The 21109-nt window shown below is 38.6% G+C and overlaps 1 protein-coding gene across 7 annotated transcripts in view; it reads left to right on the top strand.

The window, feature by feature from the left end:
* Lmo7 (LIM domain 7) overlaps positions 1 to 21109 on the top strand; it is a 144333-nt gene that overhangs the window by 105432 nt on the left and 17792 nt on the right. For 4 of the 7 annotated variants that reach the window (XM_090342019.1, XM_090342023.1, XM_090342024.1 and 1 more), the window contains 7 exons: positions 1277 to 1715; positions 3497 to 3793; positions 14341 to 14455; positions 15705 to 15866; positions 16802 to 16908; positions 18057 to 18117; positions 20418 to 20474. In XM_090342019.1, the coding sequence (XP_090198145.1) occupies positions 1277 to 1715; positions 3497 to 3793; positions 14341 to 14455; positions 15705 to 15866; positions 16802 to 16908; positions 18057 to 18117; positions 20418 to 20474 (1238 nt within the window). Of the gene's footprint in view, positions 1 to 1276; positions 1716 to 3496; positions 3794 to 14340; positions 14456 to 15704; positions 15867 to 16720; positions 16909 to 18056; positions 18118 to 20417; positions 20475 to 21109 lie in introns of all 7 variants that reach the window. The other 3 variants (XM_090342022.1, XM_090342018.1, XM_090342020.1) reach the window with 1 other exon arrangement.

Below are 21109 nucleotides of genomic sequence, written 5' to 3'. Positions count from 1 at the left end.
GCAGAAAATCCTTACGTTTTACTCTTTCGAAGTAATTTTTTTGCGGGGGGGGGGGGATCCGTGGTGGGGCTTGGACTCTGGGCCTGGGCTCTGTCTCTGAGCTCTTCAGCTCAAGGCTATTGCCCTACCCCTTGAGTCTCAGTGCCACTTCTGATTTTCTATTGGTTAAGTACAGACAAGAGTCTCACAGACTTTAGTGCCTAGGCTTTAAACCGTGATCCTCAGATCTCAGCTTCTTGAGTAGGCAGGATTACAGGCATAAGCCACTATGCCTGGCTCTTTTAAAATAATTTTAAGAATGGAAAGGGCTAATGAAGATCAGCTATACTATAAACTAAATTATGTGAAATATAATAAAGTTCCTTTTTAAGTTCTAGTGATGGAACTTGTTATATTTTAAAGGAAATAGATAGAAGTATAAGTGTATGAGCTTGTTGATTTATTCATTATTAAAGCATACAGGGTGCAGGGCACATTTAAAATTGCCTATAAAGCAGTTACTGTATGAAACCCTAGCATATTTACATGTCAGGGAGAAAGCAAACATGGCTTAAGAATAATGTCAAAGGGGAAATAAATTGCTGGGTGAAATGAAACAGAGCCTCTTTGTTTCTAAGAAGCCAATGATAAACAGACTTTCATTCTGTACTCTGTACGAGATAGCCTGGGAGGAAGATACTTCTAAGTAAATGCTAGCTGAGTTTTTTTTTTTTTTTTTTTTTTTTTTTTTTTTTTTTTACTATCAAGTCTCTGAATAAGAATAAGGACTTTAACTATAATAATTATCCATAGAAGGTTGATCAAAATGCATGACACCAGACATTGGATCTTCATCCAAACTTGTCTAAGCGCTATCTTAGTTTTTTAGTAATACATTGTAAATTTATATAGGAAAAATCACAATATGCTAAAAATAAACCTTTACAGGGTTCAAATTGTCAGTCACTTATATATGATTTTTTATTTTTGAAGGGCTACTAGATAAAACTCTAAATAATTCCTTGTAAGAAATTCCCTGTTTTGTTATCAAAATATTTTTTATGATTAAAAAAATCTTTTTGAAGTATTTCAGAGCCTCTTTCCCAACGAAGGTCAAGTTCTTATAACCCTTTTTTAGTTGGAGCATTAAAAGTGATGTATCATTTTACTCTTAGTGTTGTGCTACTGTGAGTCAGTAGTGTTTTTATTCCTGGGCCTCTTAAACATTAGTAATTGTCTCGCACTCCTGGGGTTAAATGTATAACTCCATGGTGATGGTGCATTTCTCTCTGTGAAGGGAATCCCGAAATCAAAAGTCTACAGTTACATCTAGCAGGAGATTGTATTCTTCTGATGACATATCAAATGAAGAGATCTCTCCTTCCCTGACTGTGTCGGAAGCCAGTCACCACCGCCAGAGAGCAGAAGAGGAGGGAACAACTTCTCCTACTGAATTTCCTAAAGAAGCTTCTACAAGTTTCCTGAACGTACAGGACCATGTAGCCACTGAGATGGGGCTTCCTTCTAAACCCCCGGCAGGAGAACCCCAGCACTCAACCTCTTTGTCTTCTCAGTATTCACTGAATACACGAATGGAGGTGACTCGAGTTTCAGCTTCAGCCTCTCTCCCCAGAAGCTACCAGAAAACTGATACAGCCAGGTTAACATCTGTGGTCACACCGAGACCTTTTGGCACCCAGTCAAGGGGAATGTCATCACTCCCCAGATCGTACACGGTAATAAAAATGCTCCTGGTTCATCTAGCCTGGTTTGAAGTGTAAAACACTGCAGAACATGTGCGGAGGCTGGAGTTAGAAATACTTAAGTGTACAATGTCTTGTGTATATGTATAAGCATTTGTATCCCAATTTATATTCAGTAAAAACTTAATGCCTCAAAATAGCAATGATGTAGCATATTGAAACCTAAAGTAGGACTGATAGTATTTTAAAGCATGCATAAAGTTTATGTTAATGAAAAGCATGCATTTTTAGTGTCATTTCTTTCACATATAGCTGCTATAAAGTATTAGGGTGAACAATATTAAATTGACAGCAATCATCTCCTTTTGATCTATGCAGTCATTTCACGTGATTTAACCTAAGTATTTTCAAGAGCTTCTATACAAATTTGTGATTTATCCTGATTTCCCACTTCAGAATTTGATATGTTTAAACATTATGACTCTGGTATCTTATTCTGATATACTACTTCTATTGGGATTTTGAAGCATGCAGGTATTGCAACATATTTCCTGGGTAGGAAGTGGCCTTATATTCTGAGAAAAGAAGTAAAACAATCTGAGACTAACATTCACATTCCTGTTCTGCCAATATACAGTCTTAAAATTGTTTTTGTAAAAAATGACGGGGGTGAGAGCAATTAGGAAACCTCTGACTAATTTTCCTTCTTTAAGAGAAATACAAACATATTTGATGACATAACAGTTAAATTTATAGGGCAGACATGATGAACATTGTCAAGATGATTGACACTGTTCCCACTGGAACAGAAATAAAGGGACAATATCATTGGGATAGAAACTATTTCTGTAAATTGTTAAGGTGGAGATCAGCCATGAAAAAAAACAGAGGAAATGAATGGCCAGTTGAAGGGAGAAGGTTTGAATGGCTGATAATATAAAACACGCAGTGGCTCTTCAGTTTTATTGGAGCAAGAAGGGGATAAGGCTTTTTACCATCAGGTTACAGACACATAAGATACTGGAAATGCTCAGTGTTGGTAAGGATGCAGAGAAATGGGTACTTACATTGCCACGGCTTTCTTTTTTTTTTTTTTTTTTTTTTTTTTTGCCAGTCCTGGGTTTGAGCTCAGGGCCTGAGCACTGTCCTTGGACTTTCTCAAGGCTAGAGCTCTACCACTTGAGCCTCAGCACCACTTCCGGCTTTTTTTCTATGTATGTGGTACTGAGGAATTGAACCGGGTCTTCATGCATGCTAGGCACTTTAACCACTAGGCCAAACTCCCGGCCCATACACAGCTTTCTTTTCTATGTATTTGTATTTGGATATAGATATAGTAAAAAACCTTGGATCTGTCAATTGAGGGGAGGGTATGGATTGGGTTATTAAAATATAAAGTTCCAATTACAAAGATCTATGTGGAATTAGTTGTCATAATTTTGGGAGGATACTGATGAAAACATTAGACAACTTTAAGTGCATATCAAATAAATGAATAAACTTATGATATTCATACTATGAAGTCTATAATTAAAAGAATGAATTTAAAGTTCCTGCTGACCTAGGGTGTTGTATACAAGCAAACCATTTTTCAGAAGTGGGCATATAGTAATACTTGTATTAAAGATGATTCTTCCTACTATATAAGTATTTAACTGTTGGTATGTAAGAATGTACTCCAGGCCTCTCACAGTGGTTACTTTGTTGTGAGAGGCATATGTTACCTTAGTAGTCTTAAAATATTAATGAGTATCCTTAAACAGAAAATAAAAGCGAACAGAATATCAAGTTTAAAAATGTCATTTCCCATTTAGATGGATGATGGTTGGAAGTATAACGGGGATGTGGAAGGAGCTAAGAAAACTCAGGACAGTTTGGCCAGCACCCCTGCCCCAAAGCCTGACACCAGCCAGCTTGTGCCTGGTGAAATGGAGGCAGGCACAGAAGAAGGTGTGGCCTGGCTGCCTACCCCCAGGACTCCCTTCTCATCTCTCTCCAGTGAGGAGGCTGCCGTTCTTGAAGCCACACTCTCCTCCAAGTCGGTCCCCGATTTACTCTCTGACTCTGGGGAAGCGAGAAGCTCATCACAGGGAGAGGTCTCAAAGTCCCAGGTGAGTGTGGAGGACTTTCGTTTGTTTTTTGTTTGTTTATCATCAAGACTCAGATACCAAAGGGTTTAAATCTGGGAACAGTGCTGTCAGGTCTTGGCTGTTCTAGGACAAACTTTGCCATGTCTTAGAGGAAGTGACTCTCCTTTCTCTCTGAGTTTGTGGATGGAGGAAGCCCATGGTCTTGTCTCTAGAGAATACTCCACACCAGCAGTTTCTGGTGCTGAAATCAATTGGAGGTTTGTGGTATAGATCTAGAGTATTTGTAGGTAATCAAACACTTTTGCCTTTCTCAAGGAATTAATTGGCTATCAGAGAAATCGAAGCATGTGATGGGTGCTGATCTCAAGATAGCATTTAACTTCTATTGATTTTAACCTTCTAGGGATTTTTTTTTTCCTTCTGGTACAGAGGCTTCATCTCAGGGCCTGAGCACTGTCACCAGGTTTCCATGGCCCAAGGCTAGTGCTGTATCACTTGAGCCACACCTCCATTTCTGGCTTTTTGGTGGTTTATTGGAAAAAAAGAATCTCACAGACTTTCCAATCCATCTGGGCTGGCTTCAGACCACTGTTCTCAGATCTCAGCCTCCTGAGTAGCCAGGATTACAGCTAGGTGTGAGCCACTGGCACTTGGCTCTAGCGACTTTTTCATATTGATTTATACTTTTGAATGCTTACACGGGCACACAGTTTCTCTCTCTTTCTCTTCTCCCCGCCTTACCTCTCTCTGATTTGTGATTTGTATAGAGACTTTAAAGGTGCAGGGCAGTCTGTGGGACTCTTATCTCCAATTAACCACCAAAGAGCCAGAAATGGAACTATGGCTCGAGTGCCAGCTTTGGAGTGCCAGCTTTGAGCAAAATAGAACTAAAAGATAGATCTAGGCCCTGTGTTTAAGCCCTAGGACCAACACCAAAAAGAAAAGAAAGAAAGGAAAGGAAAAAACATGAACCATTCTTTCACTTATAGAAAATCTATTTATCTCAATTTTCCCCATGTGTATTTACAAATATATACCTAAGAACAATTTCATCCACTTATGAAAATCATTAGCTATATGTTATTTGGTTATTTTTTTTGATAGGTTGTAGGGCTTGAACTCAGGGTCTTGAGTATTCTTCCACTCAAGGCCAGGACTCTACCACTGTGAACCATAGCACCACTTTAAACCATAGCACCACTTCTGGTTTTCTGGTGGTTAATTGTCAGTAAGTCTCATGGATTTTCCTGTCTGGGTTGGCTTTGAACCATGATCCTTAGATCTCACGCTTCTGAGTAGCTGGGATTACAGGTATGAACCACCAGTGCCTGGCTTGGCTACATTTTTAAATACCGTTAAAGTGGTAAATTTGAGTGGATGGGAACAATAGAAGTGTTATGTTTATGGAACATAAGGTGAGAGTGGGTATATAAAAACAGAGTGAAGGCATCTTTTGTTTTGTACTTGTCTTCACTTTTTCAGATAGCAAATTCAACAAAACAGCCTGCTAAACACTTCGCATGCTCCCTTACGGTAGCAGCTGAGGAGCCACATCCATGGATTAAGAGAACAGGCCGTTTGTAGTTGTAGGTGTGTCCCTACTTTTGAAGCTCAGAGAAGCCCAAATTAACTTGGCATCATTTCAGGTTTCGTTATTAATGTGTTTATACTCCTCTGTCATCCATCTCAAAAGGATGATTTACCAAAGGAAACAAATTTAGGTTTCATTTAACCATTGGAGCTACTGAAAGTTTTAAACATCCATGTCATTCCTATGTGACTCTGATTGCTTAGTGTTGGTTTCTCGGCTGCAGAGCTTATTGACTGGAGAGGATATGAATGTATAAAGCAGCTGGTGACAAATATGTACATGGCCTTGTGTAATAATTTTTTTAATTTTAGATACTATAGATGTTCAGAGAATAACAAAATCAAATACAGTATGTCTGAACTCCTGGATTTCTTGGTTGCTTTGAAAAAGGGCATTCTTTTTCATATTCCTCTCTATCCTGATTTCTGCTGGTAATGTCTTTGCAATACTGCCTCCTGGGATTTCCCTAGGTGTTATCCCTTTCTAACCTAATTTCCAGCATGTACTTTTCTATCCATTAAATGCTTTATAAGCAGTCAAAGGTGTTTGTGTATTTCTCTGCAAGATAGCATCATTAGCTTTCCTTGGTGCTGCATTAGACTCAGTAATTTCTCTGCTCTAGAGTCTTGGGTGGTGTGATATGACTGGGTGAATGAAGTTCAGGGCACCTGAAGCATGGATGGCTATCATAACTCTCCCTAAATTCCCTTTGTAGTACCATGATAGGTAATGTTCATCGAATGTTTCACATGGGCCAGCCAGCTTCTTTCAGTGAATCCTCGTAGTGATTCTATAATATCAGCCATGGCATTCTCATCTCTGTTTTATAGATGTGAAAACTAAAGCAGAGAACAGTGACTTTTACCTGTCCAAGACTAGACACAGTATCAAATGATGGAGTCAGGATTTGAATCTGAGATGTCTTGGATTTTGTTGTATTATGGAAAAGATAGGTCATTCAGCTACAGAAGAAAGTTAGCTTTTTTTTTGAGCATATCTATTTTGTCCTTATTACTCTCCCATTTGAAAATACTTACCTCACCTACCTCTGCTGGTCAATGTTATTCTCTCCCTTCAGTAACTGTGAGACTGAGGTATCCTCCCCCTAGTTGTCACCTAATTACCCACCCTTGAATGTGTTTTACTGGCTGATTTCTTCCTTGTTGTATGGATTCATGTGTTTTTCCTTCATTGCTTTTCTCATACCTTCCATGGTTTACATACACTTGGCGATTAATACTGTCTTGAACTGGATTGAAGGCTGCAATTTACTAGTCTAAAGTATGAACTTAATCCAAGAGGTAATTTAGAGTTCTTATTGCTGCTTTCGTGTGGGGATTTGAAGATTTAAGGTGTTTTTTGGGTTTTTTTTGGGGGGGGGGATTGCTATCCCTGATATTATATAGAATTATTTTAAGAAAGCAAAGTCTGCAGGCAGAGACTGGTTAGGAGACCATCATCAGAGAATTTTTGGTACTAGAGAGATTTATGCCATAAGGACAAAGGAAAGAGCTTCAGGATGGCGTCATTTACAGTCTACCCATAGGAATTTTCTTTCCTTCCCTACTGCTGAGCTGGTGGCTTTGTATCCCCATGCCACCTTTGGCCTCTTCTGGTTAGTGCTGTTTCCCCTAAGTTTCTTGTCAGTCTAAGCTTCCAGGAATTTCTGAGAGATGGAGACTGACAGTCCTTTTTCTGTCTCCAACTGTATCACAGATGTAGCTTGTGTGATTCTCTTGCAAAATACACATACAGATTTCTCTCTCCCTCCCTCCCCACCCCTCCTCTTTTTCTCTCCCCCGGATCTTTAGTGGTACAAAAGGATTTAAATCAACCTGTCAGTTGAAGAGTGTGTGCATGTTTATCAATGTTACTCCTTCCATCATTCTCCCCATCTCTCCCATTCCACCTATGCCCTCAAAGATTAATCCCCTGAGAATTAATCAATAATTATTCATTATTAATCGGGGTATACTTCATTCAAGTTGTTTGTGTGTGTACACATATCACCCTCTATATGTTTTCCTAGATATTTATAATTTTAGATCTAACTTCCATATGAGAGAAAACATGGGATGTTTGTTTCTCTGAGACTGACTGAAAGGCTTCTATTTTCTCTTCTGTCCTCATAGGGTCCCCTGTTCTTAAATTCTAGACAAATCTTCCTTTCCAGGCTTTTCAAGGAAGTGCCCCAGAGTCAGGTAACCTATGAGAATAAAACAGGCAGGGTTTTTTTTTTTTTTGCCAGTCCTGTGGTATGAACTCAGGGCCTGAGCACTCAGAGCATATTCAAGGCTAGAGCTCTACCACTTGAGCCACAGCACCACTTCCGTTTTTTTTCTATGTGTCTGGTGGTGAGGAATCGAACTGGGATCTTTGTGCATGCTAGGCAAGCACTCTACCACTGGGCCAAAATCCCATCCCAACAGGAAGCTTTTATATAAATCTTTTTCCTGACCCTAAGCCTACAAGCACTCATTTAAATAGCCATGGTTTACCTTTTACCCTGTCCTAGGTTCATATTGTGCATGTACCTGTCACTTTTCCCTGGACTCTGCTCTCTCTTAACTGTGGAAAAAAGGCTTGAGAGCCCAGTGCCCAGAACTGTAAACAGCCAATGAATGCTGACTGAGGCCATCCTGGCTTTAGCATTAAGGACATGAGGGTTAGATAGGATTTTCTTTGGTTCTTCTGGGAAACACTTAACCAGCATGTATACCCTGTTTAATATTGTTTCCATGGGAAAAGAGAAAATGATTACCAAGCATTCACTAACTGCTTTGGCACCATGGCAATGTTTCATTTAATCCTCCCAGCAACCTTCAAAGCAGATGGTATTATGCCCATTTTTACTGAGATTTTGGAGCTCCGTGATGTGCCCCGGCTGGTCACATGATGCTTAGGTCACCACGATTCTGTCTCTGACCCGGTTTTGTAAAATGTACCATGCCCAGATTTGAGGGCTGCATTATATATTGTTGTTGACCTATTTTAATTTTGCTGTAATTTTGGAATTTTAGAACTAATAAGGAGTTAAAATATATTCCGTGAAGATAAAATAACTTTTAAGAGGCAGTTACTTGCTACCTAGCCAAGCTGTTCTTGAACTTCCAATTATCTAGCTTCTATTTCCCAAGTGCTAGGGTAATAGACACTTTCAGAAGAAGTGAATTTATGTCTGGAAGTGTGGGGTTTGAGATCTACTAACTAGGCAGTAAAGAGTTACAAGAAATTTAAAAATAGAGCTGGTTACAGCACATTCCTTGGCTAGATGACTATGCTCCCTGGCCCTGGTATCACAGAGCCAGGTAGACTGGAGGAAGGACTGGAGGAAGAAGAGACAATGCAGGTTGGCAGAGACCTCAGGAGATCTGGGGAGATGTTACCTCTGAACTAAGACAGCACCTGAGGGAGCATGGAAAGGAAGAGTGAGTCAGGATGGATTTATGATTGTGACATGGATAGTGCTTTATCACATGCATGTGTGTTGTGGAAGTCGGGAAGGGATTAGTATGTGGAGTTTGGAGGAAGAGGCAGAAAAGAATGTAGGAAGAAACTGACATTTCTGTCACTCATTAGCGAATGATACAGTTAACCAATATGTGAAAAGCAAGAGGCAGAAGAAGAGGTCTAGGAAGGAAGTAGGAATTTAGTTTTGGAAGTGTTGGGATTGGACAGTCATGGATGACATGATAATAGAGATGGTGACTCAGAAATGCAGGAGACTGAGAACAATACGAAACAAAGAAGAGTGACACAGTTTTGAAACAGAAGAGCCAGAGAGGTAGGGAAAAGGCCAACAGAAAATGGGATTATGGACGACTTTAGAAGACTTTCCCCCAAGTGAGAATAGTTGACTTCAACTAGGGTGCAGGCTGGAGTTGGCTTTGTGTGGTGTGGAGGGTAAGCTTGGAAGGGTGGTGGGGTGGTTGGGGCACAGTGCCACCTGCCTCTTTGGAATGAAGGATATTGAAAGATACAAGGGCGTTGCGCACACTGTGTGTGTGTGTGTGTGTGTGTGTGTGTGTGTGTGTGTGTGTGTGTGTGTGTGTGAGTGTGTGTGTGTGTGTGTGTGAGAGAGAGAGAGAGAGACAGACAGACAGACAGACGAGAGACAGACAGAGACACAGAGAGAGAGACAGAGAGGGGGAGAGAGGAGGAGAGAGAGAGAGAAAGGCTGTAATTGTAAAAGTGCAGGGCTAATATTTGAGTGCTCACCAACTACTGGTCTCACCCCCCTAACACCTTGAAAGATATGAAACTGTGGATTGATTCCAAGATGACAGGGTTTCTCTATTTTTCTTGATTTGGCCCTCCAGCTATACTCTTTAGTGTTAGGAAAATAGTTTAGGGGGAATGGATTATTATTATTTTTGCTTATTAGTGTATAAGATGAATTCTTATCTATGGAAGGATGAAAGTCTTAATCCCTCAACTCCAAGAAAAATAACTTTTTTTTTTTTGCCAGTTGTAAGGCTTGAACTCAGGGCCTGGGCATTGTTCCTGAGCCTCTGTGTGCTCAAGGCTATCGCTGTACTATTTGAGCCACAACACCATTTCTGGATTTTTCTGTTCATGTGTTGCTGAGGAGTTGAACCTAGGCCTTCACGCGTGCTAGGCAAGAGCTCTATCACTACGCCACAATCCCAGCCCCAAGAAAAATCAATCTTTATTTTTGTCATTCCAGATTATGTGTGTCTTTGCATTTTTAGTCTTGTGGGAATGTTCTGCCTGGCCAACAGAAGGCCCTGAGTTCAAACTCCACACACACACACACACACACACACACACACACACACACACACGCACAGTTGGTTTTAAGCTGGGTAATAGAAGTCTAGTACTCAGAAGGCTTAGGCACCAGGTTCAAAAGTTCAAGGCTACAATACACTGTAGTATGTCTCAAAAATTAGTTATGCTTCATATTCTGACAGTTAGTAAGACAAACTCAGCTTTCATTGTGTACTTTAGTTCAAATTATGCCAAATTTGAGAGAAAATTTTTTTGGGATGCCATAGATAACTATTATTTTTCTCTCTTCTGGCATGGATAACTGAAACCACTCAAGTAGTTCATTTCTCAGTCATCAAGAATCTAGGTTTCCCCTACAAAGTTATTTTCTCATTTCACTAAGTTCAAAAATAATTCCCACATTATCTTCTGGAGTTCAGATCCTCTGTTAAAAAAAGAAAAGAAAAGAAAAAAGAAAAAGAAAACCCACTCAGTGTATGTTTTATACAGAACGATGAGGAAGTTGAAATCCTACCTGAAATCATTACTAAATAATTTACACTTGAGCACAGCTACAGCCATGTTCACATGCAGAGTTTCAGGGATAATCCAGGACAAGAACACAGCATTCCACAGAGATACCTCAGCCATAGCCACAATGTGGGGGACATACAAATAGGGGTCTGCAGCCTTTATCCTCATACTGCAATCACCTGCTTTAATACTCTGTGTGTGTGTGTGTGTGTGTGTGTGTGTGTGTGTGTGTGTGTGTGTGTGTGTGTGTGTGTGTGTGTGTGTGTGTGTGCTGGTGCTGAGGCTTGAACTCAGCACCTGGGTGCTCTCTCTGAGTATTTTTGCTCAAGGCTAGCATTCTATCTCTTGAGCCACAGTTCCACTTCTGGCTTTTTGGGTAGTTAATTGGAGATAAAAATCTCTTAGGATTTCTGTTCTGAGCTGGTCTTCAATCAGGATCCTCAAGATCTCAGCCTCCTGAGTAGCTAGGCTTATGAGAATCACCAGTACTCGGTACTGGGTTCAATCCCCTCCCTTCTTGCCTCCCTTTTTCTGTCCCTCCTAGTCTCTGTCTCTTTCCCTCTCTCCACATACATACATATGTACATACATATATATGTATGTATGTATATGTGTGGGAGGAGGAGGCATAAGATTTCACTTCAAAGTAGGGTACTGAGAACAAAAAACCTGGAAAACCAATGTCATCATGAGTGAGAAATCTCTTGTAGCCTGGCTTACCTGGTTATGTACAGGTATACCTGTAATTGCCCATCTGACTGTCTCGGGGACTAACTTACCAGATCCTGTGCTGCAGGAGCAGTGACCAGGGCTTTCTCTTTGTCAACTTGTTCAAACAGAGATTTTTTTCATGGCCAAGCTTAGAGCAGCCTTTTTGTTGTTGTTGTTATGTTTTTGTTTTTTGTTTTTTGCCAGTGCTGGGCTTGAGCTCAGGGCCTGAGCCATATCCTTGGACTTCCTTAAGGCTAGAGCTCTACGACTTGAGCCTCAGCACCACTTGTGGCTTTTTTCTATGTGTGTGGTACCGAGGAATCCAACCCGGGTCTTCATGCATGCTAGGCAAGCACTCTACCACTAGGCCAAACTCCTGGCTGTTATGTTTTTGTTTTTGTTTTTTTTTGTTTTTGTTTTGTTTTTGGTGTGGGGTGGTCCATTTTTCTGCTCTAATAAAATTGTGATGCTCTTCTCTCCTCCCTTAGACTCATTCTCCTTTGTCTTACATTTGATAGAAAAGGGCCAGGAGTTTGGCCTAGTGGTAGAGTGCTTGGCTAACATGCGCAAAGACTGGTTTTGATTCTTCAGTAGCAAATCCATAGAAAAAAGCCAGAAGTGGTGCTGTGGCTCTAGTGATGGGCTTTCTCAAGACTAGAGCTCTAAGGACAGTGCTCAGGCCCTGAGTTCAAGCTCCAGGACTGACAAAAAAAAGAATAATACTCATTTGCTTTCTCCCATGAAGTATTTTTTATGTAGCTTGAAACTATTAAAACTCCATCCTGCCTTTTATTCAAGTGAAGAGACCTCAGTCTGTCATTTAAATATCTAACCCATCATTTGTCTCTTTGTCCTTATTTAGCAATAGTTCCCACACTTCAACTGGCTTTAAGTAAGAATTTTTTATTTTATTTTATGTATTTATTTTAGAGAGGGAGTAAGTGTGGTGAAGATAACCATTTATTTTCAGTGAGTCACTTCTAATTTCAGTCTGTGGTATAAGATTCAAGGAATAAACCTAACCAGTAACTTTTTCTATTCTTAACCAAGTTTTATTACATTTGGATTGGTATTGATTATCAGCTCTTCATGTGCCTGGATGCTTCTATTTAAATTGACTTTCATAGGGCGTTCTGCTGGAAAATTCCCTCTATTACTAGCTACATACACTTGTCTTGCTTCAAAAAACTCCATAACTACTGTTGAAGAGTCAGATATTATTTCTCAAGAGCAAGGATTATGTTGAACTCAACATAATCACAGTGCCAAGTACTGTGTTTTATATGGAACCATTACATAATAAATATATGTTAACCTGATGAAGTGCATTAGTGGTGTAACACCGTCATGCATCATGTGGCATAGAAAATTCTCAATACTTTTATTCAGTGTCTTCTTTGTTTTTCTTCTATTTCATATATTCTGTCTATATGTAGGTTACTTGAATTTGTGTGTGTGTGTGTGTGTGTGTGTGTGTGTGTGTATGTATGTATGTGTATGTGTGTGTGTCCGTGTATGTGTGTGTCCATTCTGGTGCTTGACCTCAGTGCCAGGCACTGTCCCTGAGCTTTTTTGCTCCAAGTTAGGGCTTTACCCCTTGAGCCACAGCATCTCTTGCAGCTTTCTTGGTGATTAATTGAAGAAACAAGTCTCATGACCTTTCCTATCCAGGTTGGCTCTGAATTGTGATCACTCAGCACCCAGCAGTTAACTGGGTTAACAAATATGTACATATATATTTGTTGGTTGCGGGAGTTGAATTCTGTGCCTGGGTGTTGTCCCTGAGCTGTTCAGTTCAAGGCTACCCTTTGTGTCACAGTGCCACTTCCGGTTTTCTCTTGGTTAATCTCCAGTGCCAGGGCTGGTTTTGGACTATGATCCTCAGATCTCAGCTTCCTGAGTAGCTAGGATTACAGGTGTGAGCCATGGTACCTGGCTTTAAGCTTGTTTTATGGGTGGAAAATCAGCGACATTTACTGGTTGGCCTCACATTTGGGTTTCATTGCCAAATTAAAATAGAGAGTTCAGTCTGTTTTCTGAAAATGAAAGGAACTTTGGGAAGAATGTTTTATGTAAGGTGAGTCTAAGTCTTTTATGATGATGAAACAAAGAACTGAAAGACATTCTCTGGTGAGTGTATTGAAATTTGTTTCTCTTGCTTACCCAAAATAAAACAATATATAAATTATGAAAGATGAAGTTTTCACAGATAGTTTGGTTTCAAAATTTGGATTTGTTTTTGTGTAGTATAGAGATGGAAAGAGATTTAGAATCCCTACCTTCTGTCTAGGAAGCTATTGCTTTGCGGCTTCAAGAGCTGATGATATTTCAAATAAGTTGTAATTTATGTGGAACCCAGGGCATCTCCTAGGGAATCTCTTGGCATCTTAGGGTGTTGTTTCTCATGGGTGATTTAGTTCTATTTTTTTGTAGCATGCATATCAGCCATGCCTTTACCATCAGGCCCTCTTGAGGCAGTTGAACAGCAAAATTCCTTTCTTCAATTTGAAATACTTAGTACCAATCTCCAATGGATGGTACTGGTGACCTAATTGTGTCTGTGAGCGACTTGAGTTACTCAGCTAAGTACATTTCAAGTTGCAGTTGGGCTTTTGTTTCGTTTTTAAGTATGCTGTGTCTTTAAAATAAAAGATTTATCTATTTTTGTGTTGGGCAAGAAATACATGTTTACAAATTAGACTTAATTGTATGATGAGCAAAAGCCTAACTTGATCAATAGTGAACAGATTCGTCGTATTCATATGAAGGAAATAGTCACTGATAATAGATTTTTCTCCCTGTTCTAAAGGAATAATAATAATCCAGTGGGGGGCACTTGTATCAATAAAGTTTTAATCAAATCCAAGGGAGACAACATGAAGCTTCTGGTTCATGAAAGAACTGAAGGGTACCTTGCATATAGCTTCCCGTCTTCTGAGGATTGACTTTCCTCTGTGTGGCCAGGGACACCGGACACCAACGTTTCATGTTTTGTTTTCAGGATCAGTTCAGCGATATGAGAATCAACATAAACCAGACGCCTGGGAACAGTCTTGACTTTGGATTTACAGTAAAATGGGATTATTCTGGTATCTTTGTTACATCAGTTGAACCAGGTAAATTATAGAGTTTACTTAACTATCTTTTCCTTTGTTTGTGGGGAATTAATAAAGAATTAGTTTATTTGCTAGAGGGGGGAGAGAATGTGTAAAAGAGACATCCTCTTTCCTGAAGCTATTATAGTTTGTATAGTTTTCCATTAGTTATGCTCCTGGTTTATTTAATTTTAGTGTAGTAGTCTTAATTTTTTGACTTTACAGAATTTGGCCCAAAGCTCAGTTTTACTATTATGTTTGAAGATACTAGCAAAATAGTGCTGAACTTGATGACTAATCAAAGGGAAATTTTCCTTTTTAGCTGTTTTGGAGTAGATGCATAACACTGTATATAGGTTCTTTTTGTTGTTGTTATTGTTTAGTTTTTATCCTTCCATGCTGGGAATCAAACCCAGGTCCTTGTGTAGGCTAGAGGAGTGCTTTAACACTGAGCTACATCTGCAGATGAATTTGGTATGCTTTTGAGCACCCTAAAATGTTTGTAGCTTCTGCAGAATGTTTATGGGTGATTTTTTGGGGGGTGGGTATAAACCTTTCTACACCAAGGTTTCTACCAAGTCAGGCCCAGGATCTCTGTAAAATATCTCTGTAAAATAGTATAGAGACTAAAATTAAAACAAGAGCTATTATATTTGAGGGAAGGACCTTGTTTACATATTTTAGCCATGGAAGATGGCATGTTAGCATTCATTATTTCTTTGAAATTTCAAGATCTTTCAGATTTCAAGATCACATCATTTGGGTAATGGTACTTAAAGCATTAAGTAAAAAAATTCTAAGTAGTTGTACAAAGGTTACAATTCCATGAGTCATGTTATGAATACAATGCTTCTTGATCAATGCCATCTCTTTTATTGCTCTCTCTAACAGCAATATTTGGTAGTACTTTTAAGTGGCTGTATTTTCCTCTTTTCCCATAGTGCATGTGGAAGCTCAATTAACATGCAATTTATTTCATGTTTTTAATTTAGAAATAGCAAAAAATAGTCCTCTGTAGGCTAATCATATTTTGCTAAATAGTTGAACATTACCATTGTCTTTTCAGCATTAAAAAAAGATTTATGCTATAGAATAAAAATATTGTCTAATTTTTGTATGTTGTTGGTGCTCACATATTTGAAAATTCAGTATTTCTCATCTGTATGAAAACAAGGAAGAATTGCCAGACAAAATTGAGAAGGCATGTTAGAAAAACACTGACTGGTAGATCATGTGGGATTTTATTTGCTTTTGAATTTACCTTGTTTAGGTGGTCCCGCCGAGATTTCTCAGCTGCAGGTAGATGATGAAATTATTGCTCTCAACAACACAAAGTTTTCATACAGCGATAGAAAAGAGTGGGAGGAAACCATGGCAAATGCTCGAGAAACTGGAAACCTAGTGATGGATGTCAGACGCTATGGAAAGTGTGGTGAGCGTGGTTGACAGCTGTGCCTGCCTTTCTAAACTGGGAAACTGGTCTTTGGCAAGTTTTATAACCATTTGCTATAATAACTTTTTTTTATCTTCTCACTTTATTTCATTTTGGGGCTTACAAGTGTCTTATTATTATGTTGGGAGAAATCTTGAATAACATGTCTGGCTATTTGTTCTGAAAACTCTTTACTAGCAAATTTTCTGAATTCTACACTATTTGATTGACATGCACTGTTCTGACTGAATGCAAATATCAGCTAAAGGCAAATGTGAATGTGAAGTAGCAGTTACTTATTAGTGTTACTGTCAAAAACTATGGCATACCAATATTTTTTAGGGCATTGTAACTCCATTAGTATATGTGTGAACATAGTAGGCTGTATTGTTTGATCTTGAGAAACTCCCAGCATGCCTTTTCTATTATTGTACTGGGGTATAAATTCAGGGCCCTTTCCTCTTTATTTTTTTGAGCTAGGATAATACTCTAACACTTGTGCCACATCTCCACTTTTCACATTTTCTAGTTTGGTTGTAGTTGCTGTTTGTGGAGAAGCACATTATGTCGCTCTAGACCTACAAGTTTCTGATGCCCAAACTGAGAACCTTCCTGTCTCAAAGAATGTTTCAGGAAATTTGCTAGTTTCTTAATGCCTAACATGAGTTAACCTTTGTGTTTGGGGATGGTGGTCTGTTGGCAAGAGCCTTTGAGCTTTCATTTCTTTTCCATTCTCTCTGATTAGTTTGTCTGTGCTTTTATGTGTGTATTTTGTATCTGTGCATTCAGTAACTTTATTCTTTCCACTTCACTGTGTATATGTACCCATTACTTGATCTTCATGTGCCAATCAGACTGGGGCAAAGACCAATCTTCCCTACCATTTACACGACATAAAACCCTCAATCTCACCAGTATGGCTACCAACATTATAGGTTCACCTGAAACAAAGTGGATTGACACAACCTCTGGAATTTATAACTCGGACAAGTCTTTAAGTCTATCCACGACAACTGATTTCTCTGAAAGTCTTCAGAGTCCTGTAAGTATCTTGAAAAATGGTGAAGATATCTTGTTTGAACCATTTTGATGATACTTTATAGAAACACATGAATAATTGAATATGGTGATTTATCTTAAAGAGAGTAAAGTGTAGTTTAAAAAACTATCATGTGCTACTCATCATTGTGTGTAATTAGTGAACCAGGGAATGGACACATCAAAAGATCCCAAAATGCAGTTTTGTGGGTATTTGCTACCAATCTCTCATCTTTAAAACCTTCTCTCAGATCTTTATGAACAAAAAGTAGCAATTATGTAAAATTATACAGTATAGCTTCTATATGCATTCTTTAGTCTCCACTGGCAAAGTATAGTCATTGTGTGCAAAATGAAACCTGCAGCATCTGACTTCTTATGTGGGTGAATTTAACAGGTAGACTTACATATGTGATAAACACATTATCATTCCATTAACTGATTTGAAATTATAATGCAGAAGTTTTCTAATGTCAGGGTAATATATTTTTATGATAAGCTTTGAAAAAATGTATTATTTCTCAGATGAATTCTTAACAATTTGAAATTTTATTTCATTTATTTATATATTTTTTGTAGTGCTGAACTTTAGACATAGGGTACTCTACCAATGAAATATATTTGAGCTATATTAATGTATTTACCTTTTATTAATTGGTTAATTTTTCAGGCAGAGTCTAGCTATAAGGTTAAGATTGTCCTTGAATTTGCGATCTTTTTCCTAAGTGCTGCATATACTTGTGTGGAGCATCACTCCTTGAAAAAAATTTTAAAGTAAATACAACTTCATTTCATAAGGAAATCTTGCTGTATTTTGTAGGGAAGATGTAAACATTAGTTCCATATGACTGATTTGGTTACTCATAAATAGAAGCCAAATAGATTAATGATTATTTTGTTGATTATTTTTCTTAGGCTAGTAATGACTGATTAAACTTAAGGCCATCTTTGCTTATAGCTAGTCATTAATCTTTTCACAAGTATTGAAAAGCAATGAAACAATGTTAAGTTTCGATTGCATGTAAAAGCCATAAAGAATGGCTAATAGCCTGAAAATCCTTATCTTGTTATATTTGCACTAATGAGAAATGTATTATTTAAGTCCAGTGTCCAGTGGGGAATAATATTAATTAGCCCTTCTGTCCTTTATAGTATACTGAATCAAAAGAAATCAATGGAATTCACGATGAGAGCAACACTTTTGAAACAAAAGGTAACATCATTACTACTTAAGTTTGCCTACAGGAAAAGTTCTAGCTCTCAAGTTCTGCTATAAAAATGAATGTCTGGCTCTGTACTGGTGGCAAACGCCTGTAATCCTAGCTACTCAGGAGGCTGAGATCTGAGGATCATGGTTTGAAGCCAGCCTGGGCAGAAAAGTCTGTGAGACCCTTACTGCTAATAAACTACCCAGAAGTGGTGCTGTGGCTCAAGTGGTGGAGCACTAGCCTTGAGCAAAAGTAGCTGAGGGACAGTACCCAGGCCTGGAAGTCAAGCCCCAGGACTGGTGGAGGGAGGGGAAGGGTTGAACCCTCTTCAGGTTGAACTAAAAGACTGGCTAACACACAGATCTGATGTCCAGCCAGAGCATTCACTTCCAGTACTGTTGAACATTCAGGAAATGCAAACAAAATATTGACAGGACCTTCCTGAGTTCTGTGGGCCCCCAAGTTTAAGCCAAGTAAGAACAGGTTTTCCTAAGGCTGGCCGGTTTCTGACTGTGTGATGCTGGTAAAGGGAATCTTTGTTAAATGCAAAACGGTGAATGAAGTTTCCCTTTCCCCTTTTATTGTTATGAAAGGGACAAGTGTCAGGCAGCTAATCTTCACAGAGAAATGCCCATGGCAATAGCCATTGTTCAGTCATACTCATTTGAAGTGACAAAGAAGGTAAAGTAGCTGGGAAAATATTGGAATTCTCTCTCCTTTCTCTTCCTCCTCCTACCAACATAGAGGTAATTTACCTCCTGCATATTGGGTCCTGTTTCTTGAACATAGAAAATAGATAAGGAGGAACCATCTTGTTCACATAAGCAGGGAACATAACCCAAAGAAGCTGAAGTTTCTTTCATCATGAAACTAGGTTTCTTAAAGCACGGCTGGGTTTGCATACTGCCTTGATGACCCTGAAACCAAGTGTGTGCATATGTCAAAGCCAATCTAGGTACATAAGCTTCCTTTTCTTCCTGAATATTTATCCCTGTGTTTCATTTCTGATTTTTTAAGTTGCCTTCTATATCAAAAGAATTCTTTAAACAAACATTGCTCCTTTTCATTTTAAAGATAATACATTGCTGGAAATACAAGTCCTGTCTTTCAGGTAGGGCTAGTAATAAAGACACCCGAGACTTAGGTGGTTGTAGAGATGCTCAAAGCCTTGTCATTTGAAGGTTTTGTTTAAATAGCTAATCATTTGCTGATATTCATTGATAAATCACATTTACATCTTACATTATTGTCTTACAGCAGGAGTCTGATATTTAGATGTTTCCTTTTCCTTTTCTTTCTGAAGGAACTGTGTTTACCTAAGTCAGTAATTATACAATCTTGAAAACTATAAAATATTATAAAACTATAAGATATTATAATTAAAAATCTTAACTTTAGTATTTTTTTAACCATTTGCCTTGCTTTTAAATTTCTTTAATTTTATAGTCTTCTGCTTCCCCAGTAGTTTTGAGTACCTATTCATCAGTGTTTTGTTTTTTTTTTTCCAGTCCTGGGCTTGAGCTCAGGGCTTGAGCACTGTCTTTGGACTTTCTCAAGGCTAAGGCTCTACCATTTGAGCCTCAGCACCACTTCTGGCTTTTTTTCTATGTATGTGGTACTGAGGAATCCAGCCCGGCTCTTTGTGCATGCTGGGCAAGCACTATACCTCTAGGTCAAACTCCCAGTCCTTCATCAGCGTTTTGAAAACTCTTCAATAAAGATTATTTTGGATTGATTTACCTAAGTTAAAAATAAAAAGGAAGCTGGGTACTGCTGGCTCATACCTGTAATTCTAGCTACTCAGGAGGCTGAGATCTGAGGATAGCCAGCCAGGGCAGAAAAGTTCATGAGACTCTTCTCTCCAATTAACCACCAGAAAACCAGAAGTGGCACTGTGGCTCAAGTGGTAGAGTGCTAGCATTGCTCTTAAGAGCTCAGGGACAGCACCCAGGCCCAGAGTTCAAGACCCATGACTAACAAAAAATAAATAAATAAAAATAATAATAAAAATAAAAGGAGTTATTTTCATCTCTCTAAAACTCTTGCATGGATGTTATGGCTTTCATAGCTTTGAAAGTTTAATGCTAGCTACTAAAATTTATTAATAATGTATTTGTTTATTTTATTAATGCAAATGTAGTGTAGTCTACTAAGATAAATGTGTACATCTGTCAGAAATAACTTGTATCTTCTATGGCTATCTGTTTGGTGAGGTATTTTAAGTATCATTTAGTTTTACCAGTGGTAAGAAATGAAAATGACTGTGATGTGGTATATTTACTGGTTGTTTTTATTTTCCAATTAGCATCTGAGCCTATTTCTTTGAAAAACTTAAAAAGGCGATCACAATTTTTTGAACAAGGTAAACCACAATGTTAACCATTCATTGCCTTTGATGAACTTGTTCTCTCTCTCCACTCTGCCTTGTGGTCTGTGGTTCTGGGCACTGAGCCTCTTCAGTTTGGCTGTCATTATGATTCACACAACATAACCCATTTCCATTCTTTCCCTAGGAGCGGCAGGCTTTTCTTACAGTTCATGGGTCTACCTCTGTGGTAATGGGTCTTTGTGTTTCTCTTGTATAGCTCTAAAGATGTTTTCTCTTTTCACTTGGTGAAAAAAAAAACAAACCACTGAGATGCTGTTAAGCACATGTCTTTCCACTGGGTAACAGTAAGAAATGAAGAATTTCATTTAAGCCTTACTGCTTCCTACACCTTGTATAATATTAGATTACACCAACATGCAATTTTTCTAACGTATTAAATTAAACCTGTTTCTGGTTGTGGAAAATATTTTTAATAAAGAATAATTGCACTGGATACTAGTGGTCTGTGCACAAAATCTTAACTAATTTGGGAGGCTAAGATTGGAAGGTTCACAGTTCCAGGTCCCTGGGTATAAATGTGACATCCTTTCTCTACCAATGGATGGATGTGCTCCAGTCACTCTAGCTGGGTGAGAATCATAAATAAGGTGAATCATAGTCCGTGCTGG

This window comes from Megascapheus bottae, chromosome 11 (assembly GCF_031878675.1).
Source record: "Megascapheus bottae isolate mThoBot1 chromosome 11, mThoBot2.hap1, whole genome shotgun sequence".
In the NCBI taxonomy this organism is placed as follows: domain Eukaryota; kingdom Metazoa; phylum Chordata; class Mammalia; order Rodentia; family Geomyidae; genus Megascapheus; species Megascapheus bottae.
This window is presented reverse-complemented; position numbering and strand designations above follow the sequence as displayed.